General features: G+C 39.6%; 1 protein-coding gene across 1 annotated transcript in view; it reads right to left on the bottom strand.

The window, feature by feature from the left end:
- Positions 1–628: 628 nt before the first annotated feature.
- Positions 629–20,144, bottom strand: part of LOC117294898 (cytosol aminopeptidase-like) — a 43,895-nt gene continuing 24,379 nt past the window's right edge. The window contains exons 2-14 of the mRNA XM_033777448.1: positions 14,931–15,089; positions 13,164–13,288; positions 11,692–11,746; positions 10,634–10,811; positions 10,013–10,118; positions 9,014–9,175; positions 7,649–7,804; positions 6,333–6,546; positions 5,304–5,409; positions 4,282–4,361; positions 3,476–3,588; positions 2,205–2,335; positions 629–1,131 (exon numbers count right to left, since the gene is read on the bottom strand). Coding sequence (XP_033633339.1) covers positions 1,076–1,131; positions 2,205–2,335; positions 3,476–3,588; positions 4,282–4,361; positions 5,304–5,409; positions 6,333–6,546; positions 7,649–7,804; positions 9,014–9,175; positions 10,013–10,118; positions 10,634–10,811; positions 11,692–11,746; positions 13,164–13,288; positions 14,931–15,089 — 1,641 coding nt within the window. The 3' untranslated portion in view covers positions 629–1,075. The remainder of the gene's footprint in view (positions 1,132–2,204; positions 2,336–3,475; positions 3,589–4,281; positions 4,362–5,303; positions 5,410–6,332; positions 6,547–7,648; positions 7,805–9,013; positions 9,176–10,012; positions 10,119–10,633; positions 10,812–11,691; positions 11,747–13,163; positions 13,289–14,930; positions 15,090–20,144) is intronic.

Genomic DNA, 20,144 nt, shown 5'->3' with positions numbered 1-20,144 from the left:
CCGCTCTAGTCTAGCTTTCTTTGTTCAACTCCAAATTCTGTATAATTCTTCCACATTTATTTTGACGAGTTACAGCATTTCAACGGGCCTGATTTCACTCGTATTTTAGTAAGGCGGAGACCGTTCATATTAAATTCTAGATTTAGTCTGAGCAATTTTTAGCCTTCAAGAAAGACAGCTATTTTTTGCATTTATAACCTCGGTTCTTTTGGTTGGTAAGTTGTTAGCAACAGCTTATTCTATTTTCTCAATCATAAACTGAGCATACACTATCGAGTATGCAAGCAGCCAACTCTTTTAAAGCCATTGGACACTTTCGGTAAACGGTATTGTCCAAGGCTAACACTTCGTGTATCACAACTTCTATATCAAATAACAAACCTGTGAAAATTTAGGCTCAATTGGTCATCGGAGTCGGGAGAAAATAACGGGAAAACCCCCCTTGTTTTCGCGCGTTTCGCCGTGTCATGACATGTGTTTCAAATAAATCGGTAATTCTCGTCAACGAGAATTGATATTGTTTTAATGTTTTCTCAAAAAGTAAAGCATTTCATGGAATAATATTTCAAGAGAAGTATTTCACCACTACCTTCTGTAAACCCTGTAAGTTATTAGTAAATCTGTGAACTTTTTTTTTTTCTGTACCAAAAGGGTCCAATGGCTTTAAAGAGTAACTTATCTCCCAATATGTAGCACAGTCTTTCCTGTGGGTTTATTGCCCCAGTTTGCTTCCTCCAGGCAGATTTTAATCTGTGCAGTTTAAGTCTCTTATCACAATTTTTTCTTCAGACCAATTGCCCCCATCAGATCATTTGTCTTGTTATAATTAATTAACTAGTTAATTAATTATTTCAGTAATTAAATATGTCTTGTGTTTTACCTCTTCTAAAGCCACTGCACTACAAGCCTTGGCCTCCACAATATTGGCTTTTTGCATTTCTTTTATGTACTCATCAAGCATACAAGATGGAAATAAATGTTAGACTGAATTAAAGTCAAACAAATTTGACCGTGAGAAGGCTGCTTTTCTAAAGTCTATTTTATCACTTAATTGGTGTGGGTGGGTGAACTTGATCTAAGACTGGTGGGCCATTCTTTCAGCAAACTCTACAATCGTTCTCAACGGACGACCTGTAAGAATTAGAAAGCAAGAAAGAAACAAAATTATCACAAAAAATCGAATAGGATCTTCAGTACAGAGAAAAAAAAAAAGAGGTTTCGACAGTTTAACTTAAAAAAACATTTTGCATCTTCCAGTTCAAGTTGGACTTGTGGACAAGGTGATATTGTCCGACTCTCTCCGCGATTCCCACAATACTGGCGATGTTCTCGCGTGACTGCAGGCCCCCGCGAGACTACTGCTCTCACGCAGTGCAGACTCATAAGTAGTACGCAGCCAGCAGCTTCGCGCGAGAGCAGTGATCTCGCGAGAGTGGGCAAAGCTCAGGTGGTATAACTTCACACTGGTCAATGGGCTAATATCTTCTTCTTTTTTTCCAATCTTTCTCAGCTCCCTGGGTAGTATACAACTCCGGGCAGCCATGGCGCTCCAAAAGCTTTGTCATACATAATATCAACCTCTACCCTCACAGGTACCCATTTATACCCCTGGGTGAAGAGAAGCAATTATAGTAAAGCATCTTGCTCAAGGACACAAGTGTCATGATCAGGACCCGAACCCACACTCCGATGACTTAACACCAGAACTTGAATGCGATGCTCTAAACCACTCGGCCATGACACCCTACACTATGATAATAATTATATAGTACCCATTTATACCACTGGGTGAAGAGAAGCAATTATGGTAAAGCGTCTTGCTTAATGACACAAGTGTTACGACCATGACTCTAACCCACACTCTGATGACTTAACCATCAGAACTTGAATTTAATGCTCTGAACCACTCAGCCATGACACCCTACATGGCTGTACTTTAACCACAAAAGCCTAATGGAGAGATTCCCTCGGCCCCAGCTGCCAGTCTATCAAGGAGCGCTGGGATGGGCTAATCGCTTGCACAGACTCTTGTTCAGGAAGTACGTCACGTATGCAGTGCATCAAAATATGGTGCAGTGTGAGTGTGATGCATGATGGGACTGCGCATTATTAAACCAATGACAGTGCATGATACGTTAGCCCATCCCAGCGCCTTTGGTTAAAGCAAGGCACTGGGGGCGAGCGAAATGGAGAGATTCCCTTACCAGTCATGCCTCTCCCAAGATATGGGATCTCATCTGTATTCTCCATCACACCAGCTATGTCTAAATGGGCCCAAGCAGGGATAGTCACAAACTCCTTTAAGAATGCTGCTGCCGTGCAGGCTGAACCAGCCCTATTACAATAAAGGACAACAACACATTAACAACATCCTTTTCATCTGACAACTAACATCGGTTATCTCCATGTAATTCCTTTTCCACAAAACTTACTTAAAGCCAGTGAACACTATTGGTAATTGTCAATGACTAGTCTTCACAGTTGATGTATCTCAACATATGCATAAAATAACAAACCTGTGAAAATATGAGCTCAATCAGTCGTTGAAGTTGCAAGATAATAATGAAAGAAAAAACACCCTTGTCACACAAAGTTGTGTGCTTTCAGATGCTTGATTTCGAGACCTCAAGTTCTAAACTTGAGGTATCGAAATCAAAGTCGTGGAAAATTACTTCTTTCTCGAAATTACGTCACTTCAGAGGAAGCTGTTTCTCGCAATGTTTTATACTATCAACCTCTCCCTATAACTTATAATCAAGAAAGGTTTTATGATGATAATTATTTTGAGTAATTACCAATAGTGTCCACTGCCTTTAATTGGATCGTTTACAAACATTTACAAACTAGAAAGAGACTAGAATAAAACATCCTTTCATCTGACAACAAAAACCTGTTTGCTATCTCCACGTAGTTCCTTTTCCAAACAGTGGACTTAATTGGATCAGGCACAAACCAGTAGGGCTGCTGACTGCTGCATGCAGATTAACTGCTCATCCATTAAGTTTTTTAATTACTCAAGTAATTCAATGTGAACACACCCACAGGGGAAAATTATGTATATTTTGAGTTTTTGTGGCGAAACTCAGAAAATCTTTAATGGAACTTTCTTGTACCAACTCCAACCAAAGAGGGTCTCGAGTACAAATTCCAAAGGGCTGAGATTGAATTGCTTTGGACAGGATTTGACCATCACTCTTTGAACTCAAACTTAAAAGCTGCTTGCTTGCTTCGGTCGAACTGTGTCTTCAAATCACGATGGTTCTTCATGCCATTTTGTTTCCCATACACCTCTGTTAAAATTCATGCATGACGAAATAATTCTTACCCAATGAGGCTATAGGCGCAAGTCCGCCACCACTTGCAGTGGCTGCACAAACCGCCTCGTTTTGGGTTAAAATTGTGACGCACTCATGCCTAAATATTATGAGAGGCGTATTGCCAACTAATCTGCTGAATCCAGACCCATGTTACTGACCTTTCATATTTGCCGATGTTGCTGAGGTCCGCTAGATGACAATCGTTGACCTGAGAGCTGTAGTGTTGGAATATTGGCATCCGCCACAGTCTGTCCCCAGTCTCTATACCGGCCTGTAAAAACAGCACAATCAAAAGAATTTTTTTATTTTTTTCATCGGATAAAAAAGTCATCTAGAGTCTTTCATCAATACTTAAAGGCAGTGGACACTAATGGTAATTACTCAAAATAATTATAAGCATAGAAACCTACTTGGTAACGAGCAATGGGGAGAGGTTGATGGTATAAAACATTGTGAGAAACAGCTCTGAAGTAACGGAGTTTTGAGAAAGAAGTAATTTCCCATTAAAATATTTGAATTTTATTATGCAAGCATCTGAAAGCACACAACTTGTGCAACCAGGGCGTTTCTTCTTCCATTACTCTCTCGCAACTTCGACGACGAATTGAGTCCCAAGGTTTGTTATTTTATGCATATGTTAAGATACATCAAGTGAGAAGACTGGTCATTGACAATTACCAATAGTGTCCATTGTCTTTAAAGGGAAGGTATTTGTTTGAAACCATTCTAAATAATGTGCGTCCCAAGGGATAGAAAACTACAGGTGTGGACACCGTGTGTAAAATATTTCGTTCGCAATTTGGGTTTTCCATATGGTTTAATCCTCATTTTCTAATGAATGTAATCTTCATGATAAAATATTCAAAAAATTCTAATTTTTTGTTTATATTTTTTTTTTCTTTTTGTGATTGGGGTTTAATTTTTTTTTTTTCCGGTTAAAATGGAGAAATCACATCCTACCCACCTGATGAAGACTGGACCAAAGGGATTCTGAGGTTGTGAATGTTCCCGTAGCTGCTGAACCAAGAGCAACACCGATGGCTCCTGCATCACAAACAAATAGAAAGCATTACTTGAGATACTAAAAAATTATTCAAAATAAAATAAAATAAAACATAAAAAACACCCAACATAGTTGTCACAGTAAAGTGTCTAACATAGACACAAATGACAAAACCGGGATTCGAACCAGCATTTGAAAGATAATACGGGAATAAAAGAGTGGTACGAGTCTTATTATGGGAGTGTCGCTGACCAGCAGAGTGTGGGTTCGAATCCCAAGCCGTGACACTTGTGTCCTTAAGCAAGACACATAACCATTGCCACGTCCTTTGGATGGCTCGCCCTTTTGAAACATAGGACCAGCCTCCTTCCCGTGTCTCTAAATTACCATCACCACAATCTCACTTTTAGTCATTAAAGGAACACGTTGCCTTGGATCGGTCGAGTTGGTCTTTGAAAAGCGTTTGTAACTGTTTGTTATAAAATGCATATGGGTAGAAAGATGTTGTAAAAGTAGAATACAATGATCCACACAAACATGCCTGGAAATTGCACGGTTTTCCTTTTACCTCGTCGTCTAACACGGTCGGCCATTTATGATGGCCGACCACCTTAGTTCGCACAGTAAAAGGAAAACCACGCAATTTTGAGGCAAACTTGTGTGGATCATTGTATTCTACTTTTAAAACATCTTTCCAACCATACGCTTTTTATAAAAAAAAACGGTTACACACGCTTTTTATAGACCAACTCGTCCAATCCAAGGCAACATGTTCCTTTAATTATAACTTGATCGCCCAGTCACTTTCTTTCAGTAGATACTAATATATATAAGTGGTTTTTCTTGTAATTGTCTTTAGCCCTAGAACTTACAATTTTTTTTAGCGTTTCAATGTTGTTTCTGTATGCGAGCATTTTAGTTACCCTTTTTTGGATCTGATAAATAAGAGTTTAATTTAATTTAATTTAATTGTAGTGAATCACCTGTTAGGGTCGCAAGATTGATGACTGCCTTTGGATTGAGCTCTGAGCAGGCATAGCTCAGAGCATCAGCGAGGATGAGTCTCCCCTCAGCATCAGTGTTATCGACCTGCATATATGTGGAATGAAAGGAAATTTATAATAATCGATAATACACTAATCTAGGTAAAAATACATTATTACACGCCAAAACTTAAAGACAGTGGGCATTATTGGTAATCCAAAAAAATTATTAGCGTAAAACCTCACTTGGTAAGGAGTAATGGGGAGCTGTTGAAAAAAATTGCAAAAAATAGTTAATGGCCAGAAGTTTCGACCCTAGCAGAGTCTTTCTCGAAGGCTAAATGACAACACAACAAACATGAACCAGTGTAAAACATTCTAAGAAACAGCTCCCTCTGAAGTAACATAGTTTCCGAGAAAGAAGTAATTTTCCACGAATTTGATTTCAAGACCACAGAATTAGATTTTGAGGTCTCGAAATCAAGCATCTGAAAGGACACAACTTCGTGTGGCATGGGTTGTTTCTCTCATTAATATCTCACAACTTTGACGACCGATTGAGCTCAAATTTTCACAGGTTTGTTATTTTATGCATATGTTGAGATACACCAAGTGAGAAGACGGGTCCTTGACAATTACCAAAAGTGTTGAGCAGTGGCTTTAAAGGCAAAGAATAATTTTGGTTTTAGGAACCATTTGATTGCTTTAATCCTGTATAAATGTAGATAAAGAAACCAACATCTGAAAGTTTCATTTCAAACAGTGGTAGTGTTTTTAAGATACCGCCGAAAAGCGAGAGAAAATAATTTATGTCAACGCAGGAAGAATAATCCTTTGTAGGAATACAATCTGAAAAGCGTTATGAGATAACGCTTCTCAAATTAAAATTAAGGGGCATATTAACTTGTATATTTTTAACTTTAAGAGTGATTACCAAACGTATAACTTCCCTTTAAGGTTATGATACTGATTTATGGAAGAGAAAGATATTTAAATCTGAAAGACACAAATATTGGTTTATGAAAGTACCTGTATCGTCTTCCCATTCATCGCCGTGACAACATCCCCAGGCTTCATGGCGGATCCATTGATGAGATTCTCACAGAGCGGCGCCAGAGCAACCACATTGATTGGCAGCTGAAGCATCGCTATGGCATCCATTGCCCCGGCAACCACAGCTGCCCCGCCCATATCACCTCGCATGAGATCCATACCTTTGGCTGGTTTGATGGAAATACCGCCGCTGTTTTAATAACAAAAATAACAATAATTATAGAACAATCTTATAGTGTGCAAAACATAACTGGAATAAGTCTCAATGGTTTTGAGGTTGGGTTTGAAATTGTCCAGGGTAGCAGCTTTTCTCAGTGAAGATGGTAGGGCATTCCACAATTTGGGTGAGGTGTATAAAAAAGCCTTGGCGCCATATGATTTAGTCCTTGGTGTTGCGATAGACAGGAAGTTTTGGGAAAAAGAGAGAAGATCTAGGAAGTTGATGACAGCAGAGCAACTCAATGACGTAATTTGGAGCTGTTCGGTTCAGAGCCTTAAACGCGAGTAGGAGTATTTTGTAATCAATGCTTTTTTGTGTTATACAAACAGAGAGGGGGAAGGTTTGACAAAGACACAGTATAGATCATGTGCCTTTTGTTTACTTCTAAACATGTATATATTTACTAAATCGCCCTCACATTACAAGGAAATTCCATAAAAGAATTTCCAAGTTCGTCCACAACTAATAAATCGCTATGGTACCCACTGCTAAAAATATAGAATTCTACCTGACTCTAGCTACTGGGCAATCTCGGTGATCTATCTGGTAAGACACTGCTCTAGAATTACACAGGTTGTGGGATCGAATCCCACCCGAGTAAAACGGCAGTGAATTTTGTTCACAGAACTCGGGGAAAGTACTGAGTGTACAATGCTTACACATATCGGTGTGTTTGTTTTAAAGCCATTGGACACTTTCGGTAAACAGTATTGTCCAAATGCCCACACCTCGTGTTTTACAACTTATATATAAAATAACAAACCTGTGAAAATTTAGGCTCAATCGGTCATCGGAGTCGGGAGAAAACAGTGGGAAAATCCACCCTTGTTTCCGCACGTTTTGCCGTGTAATGACATGTGTTTTAAAAAAAAAACGTTATTCATGATATCGAGAATTGATAATTGTTTTAATGTTTTCTCAAAAAGTAAAGCATTTCATGGAGTAATATTTCAAGGGAAGTCTTTCACCATTACCTTCTGTAAACCCTGTAAGTTATTTGTAAATCTGTGAACATTTAATTTTTGTTCTGTTCAGAAATTGTCCAATGGCTTTAAAGAATAAGGTGACATACCTGTCAAATGTGACTCCCTTGCCAACCAAGACGAGAGGTTGGACTTCAGGGTTGGTCCCGGTGTACGACATCTCAAGGAAGATTGGAGCCTGGTCTGAACCTTTGGAGACACCCAAGAACCCACCCATGTTCTTTTCTAATGCCCAGTGCACAGTGCTGAAAGAGAAGAAAACGAAAACAAGTCGATAATCTTCTCATGACTGATAATATAATAACAATAATAATAACCAGTTTTTATATAGCACTTTTCACACCCGAAGTGTGTCTTAAAGCACTTCCAAAATTACTACCCCTAGTCACTGGGCCTTAAATCACTCCTTAAACCATCTCAGCTAACTGGTGGGGAGTATGCAGCCTGTGCAACATTAATATGCGCTACTCGGCTAAATCAGTCACAAGAACCATCTCTGCCCTCACAGGTACCCATTTACCCCTGGGTGGAGAGGAGCAATTGTGTCTTGCTCAGGGACACAAGTGTCATGTCGGGATTCGAACCCACACTCTGCTGCACAGAAGCACCAGTGCTTTGAGTTCGGTGCTCTTATGTATTCGCTCGGCCAAAACAGTTACAATATGATACACTGATACCCTAGCAGGCCTGGGACCACTTTCATAAAAGCAGCAAATATTGTCTTTGAGAAAGACTCTGCTAGGGTCGAAACGTCAGGCCATCAACTATTTTTGGCAGCACATATATGGTAAACAATTTATTGCTGAGCAAAAAGGAGCAGGATACCAGTCATAAATTGTACATGTGACATTGTATTTTGGCTGTTAACCTTATTCAATGGCCTGCTTTTATCTAATTGATGTTCAGATTTTACTTGGTCTTTTGCTTGTTTTTCTTGATTATAACATTTTCAATTCTTGTCTATTGTTTTGTTGTATTGTCACACCATTTTTGAGTAAAAGTAATTCAATTTCAATGTGCAATTTTCAATGTGTAAATTTAGGGGAGTGGCTGAACTATTTCACATATTTTTTTATAATTTTTATTACCAATTTACCTCCTATTTAATTTCAAATTTTAAATTTATGTAAAATTGTTGTAATTCAGCCTTTGTGCTGCGAGGACAGTTTTTTAATAAACCATTTTATCTATCTATCTATCATAATTATTGTGTGCTTAGCTATTTTTAGGGTGCTTAAGCAGCTCTATAAAATGGGGCCCTGCACACAATCCCTTACAGGAACATACTGAATGTTGAAGCACCTTGACCGTCACTGCGTGACGGATTTGAGCGCTATATAAGAAGCCCTAGTTAGTAGTAGTTAACTTACTGGGATGTTGAAGCACCTTGACCGTCACTGCGTGACGGATTTGAGCTCTATATAAGAAGCCCTAGTTAGTAGTAGTTAACTTACTGGGCCCTGGTTAGTACGGTCTTGGTTACTCTCAGCTGCTCTCCAGTGATCTCTGCAAACCTTCTCGGAGTACACTTGTTGGCCGGCATCTCCATCAGCCTCCTGGCAAAGTTCTGACTGCTCGCCAATGTAAGGCCCTTATTCCACAGGTCCGTTACTGAACTGTTAATTAAGAAACAGAATTAGCAACCAAAAGAACCAATGGTAAAAATGCCAAAAACTTGTTACGAACTATAAGGACCTATGGTATAAATGCCCCAAAATAGTTAATGGCCTGATGTTTTGACCTTAAGCAGAGTCTTTCTCGAAGGCTAAATGACAACACAACACACAAGGTCTTGGCCTTGGTGCCCTTTCAAAATTTTTCAAAGATGGAGGTGTCATTTTCATTGGAAATGGCCTTGCCCTCGTAAAGATTTTTTTTAGGACCAACCCACCTCTGTTCAAGTCTCTTTACAGACCTAATCTTGGCCTTGGTGCCCCTTCAAAAGTTTTCAAAGATGGAGGTGTCATTTTCATTGGAAATGGCCTTGCCCTCGTAAAGATTTTTTTTAGGACCAACCCACCTCTGTTCAAGTCTCTTTACAGACCTAATCTTGGCCTTGGTGCCCCTTCAAAAGTTTTCAAAGATGGAGGTGTCATTTTCATTGGAAATGACCTTGCCCTTGTAAAGATTTTTTTTAGGACCAACCCACCTCTGTTCAAGTCTCTTTACAGACCTAATCTTGGCCTTGGTGCCCCTTCAAAAGTTTTCAAAGATGGAGGTGTCATTTTCATTGGAAATGGCCTTGCCCTCGTAAAGATTTTTTTTAGGACCAACCCACCTCTGTTCAAGTCTCTTTACAGACCTAATCTTGGCCTTGGTGCCCCTTCACAAGTTCTCAAATGAGATGGATGTGTCCTGTATATTGAAAATGGCCTTGCCCTCTTGAAGATTTCAGTTTTTGGTTGCAGGAGCGGGATTTAAAAATAAATTCTTTTTTTCAGGAACCAGCCCACCTTTCTTGATCACCATAGAGGCCAAGCTCTACATGTGGTTTCCTGTTGGTTGAGTCTTTCAGTTCATCGTACGTAAAGAGAGTCAGGCTGGCACCCTCCGCAGCAGCTGTGAAAACAAAACCAAATCATAAACCAAAAATTCAAAATAAGTTGTTTAATTAGATAACCAGCTTTTAGAATTGGGCCCAGATCGAAACTTTGAGTTTTTAACGACCAGTTCTTTTCAGACCCAACACAACTCAAAGAGATTTCACATGGTGTTACCGCAAACCTCTCTTAGTTATTCTTTAACAGTTGCATAGGGCACTTTTGTCGACTGCACCCTACCCCCTCTTCCTAAGGCCGGGTTATAGTCGGTCGGGCGATGGTCTCACGATGGAAATCTCTACTGTGCATACAAAACACAGTTAATATGCCTCAGCGATGACTATAAACTGTGTTTTTAAGGATCGCGCGTCAAGATTTTCATCGCGCAACCATCGTGCGACCAACTATAAACCAGCCTTTACCATTGACTAAACAGGCCTACTGGTCAGCTTTGGACAGGGGCATAAATGAGTCAGTCATGACTCTAAGGACTACAACGACGAACGAAAGAAACAGAAAGTTAAGACGACATACCTTGAGCGTTGCTGCACGGGTCCACGCTGATGTTTCTCACACCCTCCTCCCTAAGCTGAGCAGCTCCAGCAGCGACGGCCGCTCGGATGTTTTCTTTTCCTTCATTTATTTGCTCAGATTCACTAAGTCCGGCCGACTGCTTGCCGAGACCTACCACTGCAACACTGCTAAAATCATCCTTGAAGTTGGAAAAGGAGAAAGGTGAAGGGAATAGAAGATCAGTAAAACCCTTGGTGGACTTCTACAACAATACTTACGAGAGATCGCCTAACAAGACAGGGCCACTTTCACCAGGGGCACGTTGCCACCTCATCCTGGGGTTGAAACAGGGTTACCCCTTCCGATCCATGCCCCTTAGCCATTGCCTTTGTGCCCTTTTAAGTGCCACAGTACTAGTTTATACTTGTCTGGGTAAAAATCCCGTTGACAGCAGCATTGTCAACTCATCTTAAATGCAACACTGGACACTATAGACTTTATGCACATGACGTCATTTCAGTACGGCGCACCCGCATTGAGGTCAAAAGAAGGTTGTTCATTGGCCAATCTATGTGCGTTTCGATTGTTTCGTCACCGTTTGACCTCAAAGATGGCGGCTGGATGACGTCAATGCATAAGGTCTATTGGTAATTACTCAAAGTATATATAAGCATAAAAACTTACTTGGCAACGAGCAATGGAGAGCTGGTGAATGAAAGTAAACATTGTGAGAAACGGCTCTTTTTGAATTTCTCACTAAAATATTTGAATCCAAGAAAGACTTCAGACCTGAAGCCTTTCTCAGACATCTGAAAGAACACAAGTTTGTGTAACAAGTGTGTTTTTCTTTCATTCTTTTCTTGCAACTTTGATGACCATTTTACCCCAAATTTTTCATAGACTTGTTAGTCTATGCAAGATGTTGGGACACACAAAGTGAAAATACTGGTATATATTTACCAAACGTATCCAGTGTCTTTAAGATGAATCTTTGTGCTTGGTGAAAACGGGCCTGGGTCAGTTCTGACTGATCAAATTTAATCAGTCTTAAGTTTTGATCACTTGATTTTAGTACTAACCTGTTTGATGTCATAGAGAATCTTGGTTTTTCCTTGCTTGATGGTCGGCCCAGCACTGTGGGAGTAAAACATTGAATGGTACTATGGTACAGATAAAGAATTGAGAGCAGGTTGACTCAGTGGTTTCTTTCCCTGCCTTTCACCTCTGTGAACTCTGGTTCGAATCTCACCAATTTAGAATTTGAGGTCTCGAAATCCAGCATCTGAAAGGGTGTTTTTTCCGACTTCGATGACCAATTGAGCCCAAATGTGTAGGTCAGAACTTCTATTGGTTATTTGGGGTTAGTTTTTGAGCCATATATTCAGTTAAAGACAATGGACACTATTGGTAATTGTCAAAGACTTGTCTTCTCATTTGTTGTATCTCAACATATGCATAAAATATCAAACCTGTGAAAATTGAGAATAATGAGAAGGAAATAGCGCACATGTCCGTCACTAGGCCTGGGCGAATTATTCAAATATCCGGTTAATGGCGAATAGGTTTTCCTATCCGTAACCGCGAATGCCTTTTTTTTTCTTAACCGGATATCCGCATAGGGCGCGAATATTCTTTTAATATCCGAACATCCGCGGATGTCGGGCGTCAACTGATTGGAATGTTTTGTCTGAATCCTTATGAAACTTCTATCAAGGCAGCATAAAACAGCATACCACCTCCGTGAAGAGTTAAAACAATGACATTTCTGACGTAATTTGTTCAAACATTACGAAAGTTTTCCTTCAAGTAGAGTCAATCACGATCAAAAGAAAAAGCAAATCGCCATCTTTAAATTAGATCCGGTTATTTTTATGAATGAACCGAGTGACACTGTCTAAAACTAATATAATTTTTTTTTTTTTTTTTCGCCCTCTAGCGGCTAAAAAAACTGTTCGAATATCCGGTTAATTTTGGATAGTTGGCCAGCGGTATCCGAATATCAAAATTTCACTATTCGCCCAGCACTATCCGTCACTCAGTGACGCTCCTGGCACTGTAACATACAGTAATGAGTATTTCCTGCAAGATGTGGGACTACGTTTGAATTATGAGACCTAATTCTGATAGCACCATGTAATGTTTTACAAGGTGCTACTGGCGCAATTTGCTGCATAATAAAAGGCTTCAGGCCTGAAGTATTTTATTATTTGAGTGAGAAATTACCTCTTTCTCACAAACTATGTTTATTTATACTATCAACAGCTCGCCATTGCTCGTTACCAAGTATGTTTTTATGCTGAAGAATTATTTTGAGTTATTACCAACATTGTTCAATTCAGTTTGTGATCCTCACTTTCACAGTTGGCCTCGCTCTTCAACTTCACAACAACAATATGTTCAAGTGTAAACCCGACAACTGGGTTGCTTGGTACTCAGCAAGGCGCAGACAGGGTAACTTCATTGGGCACTAGACATGCTAGAGTATGATTGCGTTGGCGCTGGGGCCAGGGATACAAAGCGGATTGGACCCAAATGGGGGCTAAGTTCTTACATGTTGAGAAGATCCTGCAGTCTCCCAGATGTTCTGTTGTTGACTTCTTCGGCAGCTTTTGTGAAGATGAAACCTTCTTCTTTGTCGTCTTCTTTGCTGTAAACACCTAAAACTAATCCAGGCTTCTGTAAAATTAAAAACCACATGAAATCACTAATATGCCTGTGGTCTAATTGGGAAAAAAATAAGGTCCCAATTTCATAAAGCCTGTAATACAAGCTTTGGTGTGTAAGTAAACACTAGGTCTGGTAAGCACAAAAACTTGCTAATAGGGGGTAAGCACAGGAAAATATTGCCTCTAGGCCTACAAGCAAAAACAGCCAACATTCCAAATCTAAACGGTTTAATGAAATTGGAACCTGCTCTAGAAGGCAAAGGTCGTGGGTTTGAATCCCAGCTGAGTAATGTGCCTGTTTTTTTTTGTTTTTTTTTACTTTTACACTCCATCAGGGACTCGGAAGTCCAGCCAGCCTGGCCAACTTCAAACTTCCAATCCAAGTGTTGGGCGCAAACTGGGTTGTTCTAAAACCCCCTCGACCCACAACCCTCGACATCCGCCCCGTGTTCCAAGAATGTCCAAATTCCGAATTCATAAAATGCCGCTTTACGGCCGAGTAAGAATGAACGATTTAGAATTCACAGTGTGTGTGATCCGCGACGCAACTTCCTTCCACGACTAGACTTGATTTCAAGTCTGAGAATGCATGCGATTATTAATCTGCATCAGCCACACAGTTGTATTACTCTACACCGATTGGGTACCCCAAAACACGTGTGGGCCATTTTGGTCGGTCGGGTCTATAACCTCGAGCTCCGCGCATAGAGCAACTAGTAGTACACAGAACGGGAGGGATCGGCCGGAAATGGGTCTGCCTGAACTTCACGTAATGAGTTGGCCGTAATCGTACTCGGGCGGTAAATGCAGGTTCCCAGTTGGGATAATAATCTTATTCAGGCTCAGATCGGCCAAGAGATACGCGTGGAAATGCCGCGTTTTTTTATCTGTACATCACAATTGCCACAGGACCGATCTAAGCAGCCAATCATGCGCAGTTTGCTTCGTGCATACCACGTGTGTATGGTTTGTCTCGTACGCTGTGTTTAGATGTGCGAGGCATGGTGTGTAGTCGACGTCAGCATACAAATGTGTGCATGATTGGCTGAGGTTGTGAACTGTAGCAATTTCGGTGTACAGAAAAAACAATTGCAATAAAGTCGGGTGGTCGAGGGGGTCGTGGGTCTCGAGGGGGTTTTAGATCAACCTGCGCAAACTAGCCGCCCGCGCTAGCTTGAAGCACGTGCGAGCAATCTTCAAGATGGGCAGCGCATACTTCAACTTCATTCAAGGTATTTTATTGGGAGTGAAATTTGCGCTTGGCAAATTTGTGTGTGCTGATGAAGTTTGGTGCTACATTTCGCCAAGCTCATTATGAACTGCACGGCATAACATGACACATATAGATAGGCCATACGGTACTCCTAGAACTATTTCGGTTTCGTCCGGCTATCGTACGGGAGACGATAGCCGGACGAAACCGAAATAGTTCTAGGAGTAGGCCTAGAATATCTAGTGGAATATCTAGTGCGCAGGCTAAGTGTGCACACATTTAGATCGAGCCATCAAGTTTGCGCGCTCGGCGGAGGCTGAAGTTTGCGCGAGGATTGACAGAAGTTTGCGCCCAACACAAGCATTAGAAAATCAGACGAAAAAAGTATCTGACAATACAATTAAACTTTAACTGTTAGTGTACAATTGAAAAGACTCACTTTCTCCTGTCCTGTGCAAAAAGCCTGGCTGCATATCCCGACATTCTTAATCTTAGACAGTCTTTGAAAAATGAACCTCCCACAAACTTGTCCGACGGGCGCCGCCATCTTGTTTAGCCAGGAAAATACAACACGGACTAAAGAGGGCGCCCTATGACGCTAGAAAGAAACGAAACAGGTTCTGGAGGTTACTAAGGCCGTGTCCGAAACGACGACTTCGGCTACAGCTACGTCTAGATCAGCGCGTCTACCAGTGTTGAAGAATAGCAGACGCGCGCGATCTAGCCGTAGCTGTAGCCGAAGTCGCCGTTTCGGACACGGCCTTAAACCTTCGAAACCAGGTAATTGGAAAAAGTATCATAAAACAAGCTCTGTTTTTAAGTTCCTATACCCATTCCTATGTCAAGAAACAGGTCCCGGAGGTTAGTACATAAAACAACAAAAACTTTCAGGCCTAATACACTACAGGTTCTGTTTTCAAATTCCTCTGTCCACCTCCATGTCAAGGAACAGGTCCTGGAGGTTAGTGCACAAAATAACCTCTGAGACCCGTTAATTGGAAAAAAAAACAACTTTCTGGCCATATACAAGTTCTGTTTTAAAATTCCTTAGACCTGGTAATAAGACATGAAAGTTTTTTTATTAACTTATTTAATAACAAACTTTCACGTCCTAAACAAGTTTTGTTTTAAAATCCTTATATCCATCCCATGTCAGAAGAAACAGGTCTGGAAGGTTAGTGCACAGAATATTAACCTCCAAGACCTGGTAATAAAACAACAAAAAACAGTTATGCCTAACACAAGTTCTGTTTAAACATTCCTATGTCCATCTCCATGTCAAGAAACAGGTCCTGGAGGTTAGTACATAAATAAACTAACCTCTGAGACCCGGTAATAAAAAAAAAACGGTCATGAATAATACAAGTTCTGTTTTAAATCGTACTGGAGGTAAAGGGATACGTTTCCTTGGATGGGCCATTTAGTTTTTATGGAGTCAAAAACTTCACCTTTGTCACGCGAAGTTGTGTGCTTTTAGATGGTTGATTTCGAGACCTCAAATTCTAAATAATCTGAGGTCTCGAAATCAAAATCGTGGAAAGTTACTTCTTCTTCGAAAACTATATGTCACTTCAGAGGGAGCCGTTTCTCACAATGTTTTATAATGTCAACCTCTCCCCATTACTCGTCACCAAGTAAGGTTTTATGCTAATATTATTTTGAGTAATTACCAATAGTGTCCACTGACTTTAACGTGGTTAGGGTTGGGCAGTTATAACTGATCAGGTTCGTAACCTTTACATTAAGCCAAGGTCTGGATTCCAGACATTAATTAAAGATTAAGAGTTAATCATTAAGGAATAAACCGATCTGGTATGTGAGGCATCAGTTTAGTCACACGTTTATTAATATTTGCTCGACACCCACACGACATAAACTTCTATGACATCGATACCATTTAAAGAACTGACTCCGCGGTAGTACAGTTAATTACGATCATGTAAGCTCAAGTAGTAGTCCCAGCCTATTTCTGTGACCATCCCCAGGTAAGTATATAGTTAATAGGCAGGACAGTTCTTTTCAGAACTGAGAAGTCTCTCGAACATACTCCGCAGTAATTCTACCTCCATGGTAGAATAAAGCAAGACAGTTCTCTAAAAAGAACAAACTCTACCTGGCAAGATATCACGACCGCAAACCAAATATATATTGATACCTCACCATGCAATGCCTCAAATCATATTTGTATCTATGACTTTGTTATTGTGTCATCATAATATTGTGGCCCTTGATTACGAGATCGTAGGTAAATACATGCGGGTCACTTTTTCTGTGTTAGTTGACCCTCAAAATAGTCAACATGTACAACAAAATTGACAAGGGCGTGTATTCTCAAATCCAAACAGAGGAATTTTATGTTTTTACAGAGCTCGGGCGGGAAGGTATAGAAATATTTCAGTATACAAATCTTTAATACACACACATGTAGTAATGGTAAATTCACGAATTTTTGTTTTGAAGTAGGCATAACGCAGTTTTTCAGAAAGAGCTGATTTCTTACTCGGATATTTAAAGGCAGTGGACACTATTGGTAATTACTCAAAATAATTATTAGCATAAAACCTTTCTTGGTAACGAGTAATGAGGAGAGGTTGATATTATAAAACATTGTGAGAAACGAATCCCTCTGAAGTAACGTAGTTTTCGAGAAAGAAGTAATTTCCACGGATTTGATTTCCGAGACCTCAGATTTAGAAGTTGAGGTCTCGAAATCAAGCATCTGAAAGCACACAACTTCGTGCGACAAGTGTTTTTTTCCCTTTCATTATTATGGGGGGGGGGGGTGGTGGGAAAGGGGTGTACCAATTTCTCTTGAATCGTTTTGACGTAAATAGTTGTATGTTTGAAATAAACTCTGACACAATCAAAATGAGGATCGATCATGTGTGACACAAAGAGTCAAAACATGGTATAATGTTTGTTAATACTGAAAATTTTTGTTTGTACTGTACGGGTTGGCTTATGGTAAGCGAACCGATTTCGTTGGAGTCGTTTTTGGCAAAGATTGTTGTTTGTTGAGATAAACTCTGACCCAATCAAAATAAGGATCGATCATGTGTGACATAAAGAGTCAAAGTATGGCATTTTGTTAATACTGAGAATTTTGCTTTGTAGTGTACGGGTTGGCTTATGGTAAGCGAGCCGATTTCTTTGGAGTCATTCTTGGCAAAGATTTTTGTTTGTTTGAGGTAAACTATGACTTCATTCAAAATATGTCTCGATTCTGTGTGACAAAAAGTCAAAATAAATGGAATAATACTGAGAATACGGGTTGGCTTTTATAAATGGTGAGCGAACAAAATTCGTTTAAGTCTTTTGGGCAAAGACTGTTTTATGTTTGAGGTAAACTTATCAAAATATGTCTCGAACTTGTGTGACAAAAGAGTCAAATGTGGCATAATGTTAGTTAATACTGAGAATTTTGCTTTGTACTGTAAAGGCAAAATTTCATAGTGCTGTAAAGCACACAAATTAATTTGCTCAGCATGACATTTCTCTTATCCCTTGATAAAAATAGGAATCCCAACCAAATTTCCACGTGATTTTCAGGACAAGCAAACAGCAGCAATACCAGTAAGAAGCAACGTACAACAAATGGAAATTTGGTTGGTAATCCTGTTTTAACCAAGGAAGAAATTTCATGCTAAGCAATTTTTTAGTGCTTAGCAGCTCTATGAAATTGGGCCCTGGTTGGCTTAGTAAGGGAACCAATTTCTTTTGAGTTTTTATTGGCAAAGCGTAAATGTTATTTTGTTTGAGGTGAACTCTGACTCAATCAAAATAAGTCTCTATCCTGTGTGACACTAATAAAAGTCAAAATAAATGGCATAATTTGTATTATTGTTTGTTACAATACTGAGAATACGGGCTGACTTTATAGATGGTGAGCGAACCAAATTCTTTTGAGTCATTTGGGTATGACTCGTTTTATGTTTGAGGTAAACTCCGACCCAATCAAAATATGTCTCGATCTGGTGTCAAATAATGTCATCATGTTTGTTATAATATACTGTGAATTTTGCTTTGTGTGATTCGGGCTTGTTTGTAGTGGTGAGGGAACCAGTATTTTATTTGAGTCGTTTTTGGAATAGACTGCTGTTTGTTTGAGGTAAACTTCCAGCCAGATGACTCATTTCAAATAAGTCTCGATCTTACGTGACTAAAGTCACAATAAAATTGCATAATTTTGGGGAAAATCCACATTCTTTTCAGTCATTTGGGTATGACTCGTTTTATGTTTGAGGTAAACTCCGACCCAATCAAAATAAATGTCTCGATCCGGTGTCAAATAATGTCATCATGTTTGTTATAATATACTGTGAATTTTGCTTTGTGTGATTCGGGCTTGATTGTAGTGGTGAGGGAACCAGTATTTTATTTGAGTCGTTTTTGGAATAGACTGCTGTTTGTTTGAGGTAAACTTCCAGCCAGATGACTCATTTCAAATAAGTTTCGATCTTACGTGACTAAAGTCACAATAAAATTGCATAATTTTGGGGAAAATCCAACAGTTTTCGGGTTGAATAGTATTTTCAAATTAGCATAAACTCATTTAATTTCTTTTGACAATGGTGACGTGACAATCAATTACCAAGATTTGTAAAAAGAAAAGCCACATGCAGGAGATATGGTCCGTTTTACACGTTTGCAGAAAAAACAAGTTGCCTCTTCTGTATCAGCTTATTCAACTGGTAAAGCTTAGCATAATTTACAAGCTTATAAAATAGTCGAGTGCCGCAGTATGCCTAGTGTATATTGCGACGGCTTCATGTGCTTACTGCTATAGTAGCTTAAAGTATGTTGCTGGCTTAATGGGTGTAATAATTTCTTGCTTTAAAAGCTATTTGCTTTCGCATATCTGCGTCTGGTTGTTTTTTATAATAAGCATAATTTGCAAGCTTTAAGAAACAGACTTGCCCTTCGCCGAGAACTGCTCATGTATGTTCCTGTACTACTTCCTGCTTAGCAGCTTTGAGTAAAGTTGAAAGCGAATAATGAAAGAAAACAAACTAGTTGCACATTTGTGTGCTTTAAGTAGCCCTAAAAAGGGCCTCAGGCCTGGTGACTTTATTTGCAGTGAGAAATTATATTTTTCTAAAACAAAACTACGTTTCAGAGGGAGCCATTTCTCATTCTATCAACAGCTCTCCATTACTCGTTACCAAGTTAGTTTTTATGCTAGCAATTATTTAGAGTAACTAGAGATAGTGATTGTAAACAATCACAAAGCTGTTCCCGAATGTTTTGTTAATAAAAATTGTCTATGCTACAATAAAACACACACACTACAACTACATGACATGTGAAATCTAAAGGAGCTTTAACAATTATTTAGAGTAATTATCAATAGTGGCCACCTGTAGTGGTCTTGATGAGAAATTACCATAGAGGAAGGCAGTGGATGTGGAATGGTGTGACTATGGGGTGTGACTAATTAAAGATTATGATCTATCTTGAGGAGGCGGCCCAAGTCAAAAGTCAACGGGATAAACCCTGGATTAACTCCCACGTCAACAGTACTTTAGGTTCAAGGTGTCTGTGGTCAAATTTAGCACGGGAAATGAACTTTGTGATGTATTAGTAAACATCATATAAAAGGCAATGATGAAAGTTCTGCCTTGTTAGAAGGCACATTTTCTCGAGTTATTGCTCT

The sequence above is a fragment of the Asterias rubens genome, chromosome 9, assembly GCF_902459465.1.
Source record: "Asterias rubens chromosome 9, eAstRub1.3, whole genome shotgun sequence".
Classification (NCBI taxonomy): Eukaryota; Metazoa; Echinodermata; class Asteroidea; order Forcipulatida; family Asteriidae; genus Asterias; species Asterias rubens.
This window is presented reverse-complemented; position numbering and strand designations above follow the sequence as displayed.